The sequence below is a fragment of the Azolla caroliniana genome, unplaced genomic scaffold, assembly GCF_043228905.1.
Source record: "Azolla caroliniana isolate FFs.n. ecotype wild unplaced genomic scaffold, voAzoCaro1.0.p SCAF_9, whole genome shotgun sequence".
In the NCBI taxonomy this organism is placed as follows: Eukaryota; Viridiplantae; Streptophyta; class Polypodiopsida; order Salviniales; family Salviniaceae; genus Azolla; species Azolla caroliniana.
In genome coordinates, this window is record NW_028230444.1 from 6650213 (window position 1) to 6652754 (window position 2542).

Below are 2542 nucleotides of genomic sequence, written 5' to 3' on the forward strand. Positions count from 1 at the left end.
ACTGAACTGAAACCAAACCGGATCATAATATTTGAAACCAAACCAAACGGTTTACTTATCTTTGAACCAATAAACCGTTAAGCCATAGCTTAACGATTCGGTTCGGTTTGAGCCGAAACTGTGCCCATTGAGATCATAACCATGGAAATGGTTGTTGAATACATGCTTACGGGTTCAAAGAAGTCCCTCATATCGACTTCCTAGAATTGCATGGGAAGCAAGCAAAAAGATCCAAAAGATGCATAAAAGCAAAATTTTATGTTCCGGTTGGATGCAAGATATAGAAAAATGGTTTGGTAGATGGGATGCAAAACACTTGCTTCATGATGCATCACTAGATTCCTCAGTAAATGAGGCCTTTTTGCAACGCCAATGTATCATGACATGGGACAAATATGGAGGTTGACGCTTCACACATTATACTACACATGTTGCACCTAACTACAAAAACCATATTCTTCGCGGAACGGGGAAACCGTACACATCGATACATGTTAGAGCCCATCCCGTTATCTGCCATTCGAACCATTGCTTCCATGCGATTTAGCTCACATGCATTGCGCTGTGAGACGGGGCGTTGGGGCACAAGTGATGAGAGTGGCCGGCAATGCACACTTCGCCCTAAATTGAAATGACTTTTTATTATTTAATATATTGCTACATACATTCTTCAAATAATCCAAAGCCAAGTGTAGACCAACAAAGAATATGTATTGCGAAAAACAAGTGAAGCTAAACATCAAGGAATGACAAACAAGAACAAAAATAAATTGAAGAGGTTGATTATGCGACAGTGGAATGGTGAGGTTGTGAAACATTGTCCAACGAGAAGACACTAGCTCCAATGGACAACAAGTACAAAAGTTGTGTTCCTGCAAGAGTGACCACAGCAGCCTCCAACACTTTCTGCAACAATGAGATAAATCATTAATATCAATCAAGAAAACATATTTGTCATGACTCATGATTATTCTTCCATAAAAAAGAGATTGATTTAAGCAAATTCTTTGGTGGTTGTCCTTACCAATCTCTTGAATCGAATGTGCCCACCATGAATTTCCTTGCATGCCAACCTAAAGCCAACAAGTGATGTTAAACCTTGATGGTCAAGTGACTTGGAGTTGTTGATGATACTCCATATGTTATGGATTTGTCCACAAACTATGGAAATTTTAAGCATTTCATCTCACATTGAGGTCTCAATATTATGTGGGAGAGTGGATGAGGTTAAATATTAACTATGGGAGTGAATGACATCAAAGAATCCATTTTTACTAACAATGAGTGAAAAGTTAGTTTTGGATGTAAAGAACACATTAGTTTTGAATGCTATTAATTCCCATGACATCAAGTATGAATCATAGGACCAAGAAGAGGCACAAACAAGCTAATTTGTGAAGAAATATGAGCTCTCACCCCATAGCAAGAAGTGTAAGAAGCCATGCAATGTAGGCGGAGGCTATGGATCCTGTCAAACTGTGTTCCTTCCAAGCTTTAAGATGGTGAGCACCACTCAATTTTGAGGCAATCCCTACCACACTCGCAACCAATGCAAAACCCACAAAATATGGTGTTGCAGGATTGCTTGAGAGAGCTAAAATCACCATTAAATTAGTTAATATTGTTTATCTTTAGGCAAACAAAAATGGCCATGTATGTGGTTGTGCATGTGTTGAGCACACCCCCACGTCTTTGTTATTGAACAAAATATGATTTCAAGGTGACTTATGTTTTCAACTCTTATTTGGCATCCAAACTACAATGGACAAATATTATTGCAACTTCCTATAAATTTATTTCACCTCTCCAATTGCCTCCATGATTGATTGTTTCGTTGAGTGCCCACCCTGCAATGGTTGCAACAATTATGTAGAGAGAGAAATTGAAGAACAACAAAGGTGTTGCTATGGCACGACAAAGTGTGAATGCCATGCTTTGTTATTGTAATGGTTATGAATTCCCTTTAGAGATAACTAGAGAAAATATATGTACTAACTCAAAATTTCTCTAATTGGGGAATGGAGACAATTAGGCCTAGGATGACAAATGAAGTTAGAGTTAGACGAAGGAAAGAAGCTCTTGGTGTAATTATCGGTTCATAGAATAGGGTGGCATTCCTTTGGCTATTTAATGTCACAGTTTTTGAGTTTTCAATATGGGGTTTACCAGCCTGGCATCCTTGGCTTAGGTGTGAAGATATCCTCAATTGGTGGAGCAATGACTTGTTTGCCAACTTGGAGGGTTGTCACAAATGTCATGAATGAACACTTTCTTTTCATCTATTTAGCTTTGTTGTGAAGGTTCTTTCAAACATTTACTCACTTTTAGGCTTATATTTTATGATGAAACAATTTACCACAATGGTCTTAAGGTTCTAAGATGTTGAACTGTCCCTTTTGCTTTTGCGCTGGGGTAGATGAGCATTTTTCTCTCTACTCAATGTAGATTAAACTTCAACTTTGCAACCAAAAGTGGGTATGCCAATTCTCACACCCCAAGGCCCTCCACCGCAAAATGAGGGCACTTACATTCTTTTGGCATG

The 2542-nt window shown here is 38.5% G+C and overlaps 1 protein-coding gene across 1 annotated transcript; it reads right to left on the minus strand.

The window, feature by feature from the left end:
- Positions 1–692: 692 nt before the first annotated feature.
- LOC147860049 (membrane protein PM19L-like) lies at positions 693–2108 on the minus strand. Its single transcript, XM_087324182.1, has 4 exons — positions 1803–2108; positions 1417–1594; positions 1025–1073; positions 693–906 (listed from the first exon to the last, which is right to left on the minus strand). The coding sequence occupies exons 1-4, from the start codon at positions 1930–1932 to the stop codon at positions 784–786; spliced, it is 480 nt and encodes a 159-aa protein (XP_087180308.1). The 5' UTR covers positions 1933–2108; the 3' UTR covers positions 693–783.
- Positions 2109–2542: the final 434 nt, after the last annotated feature.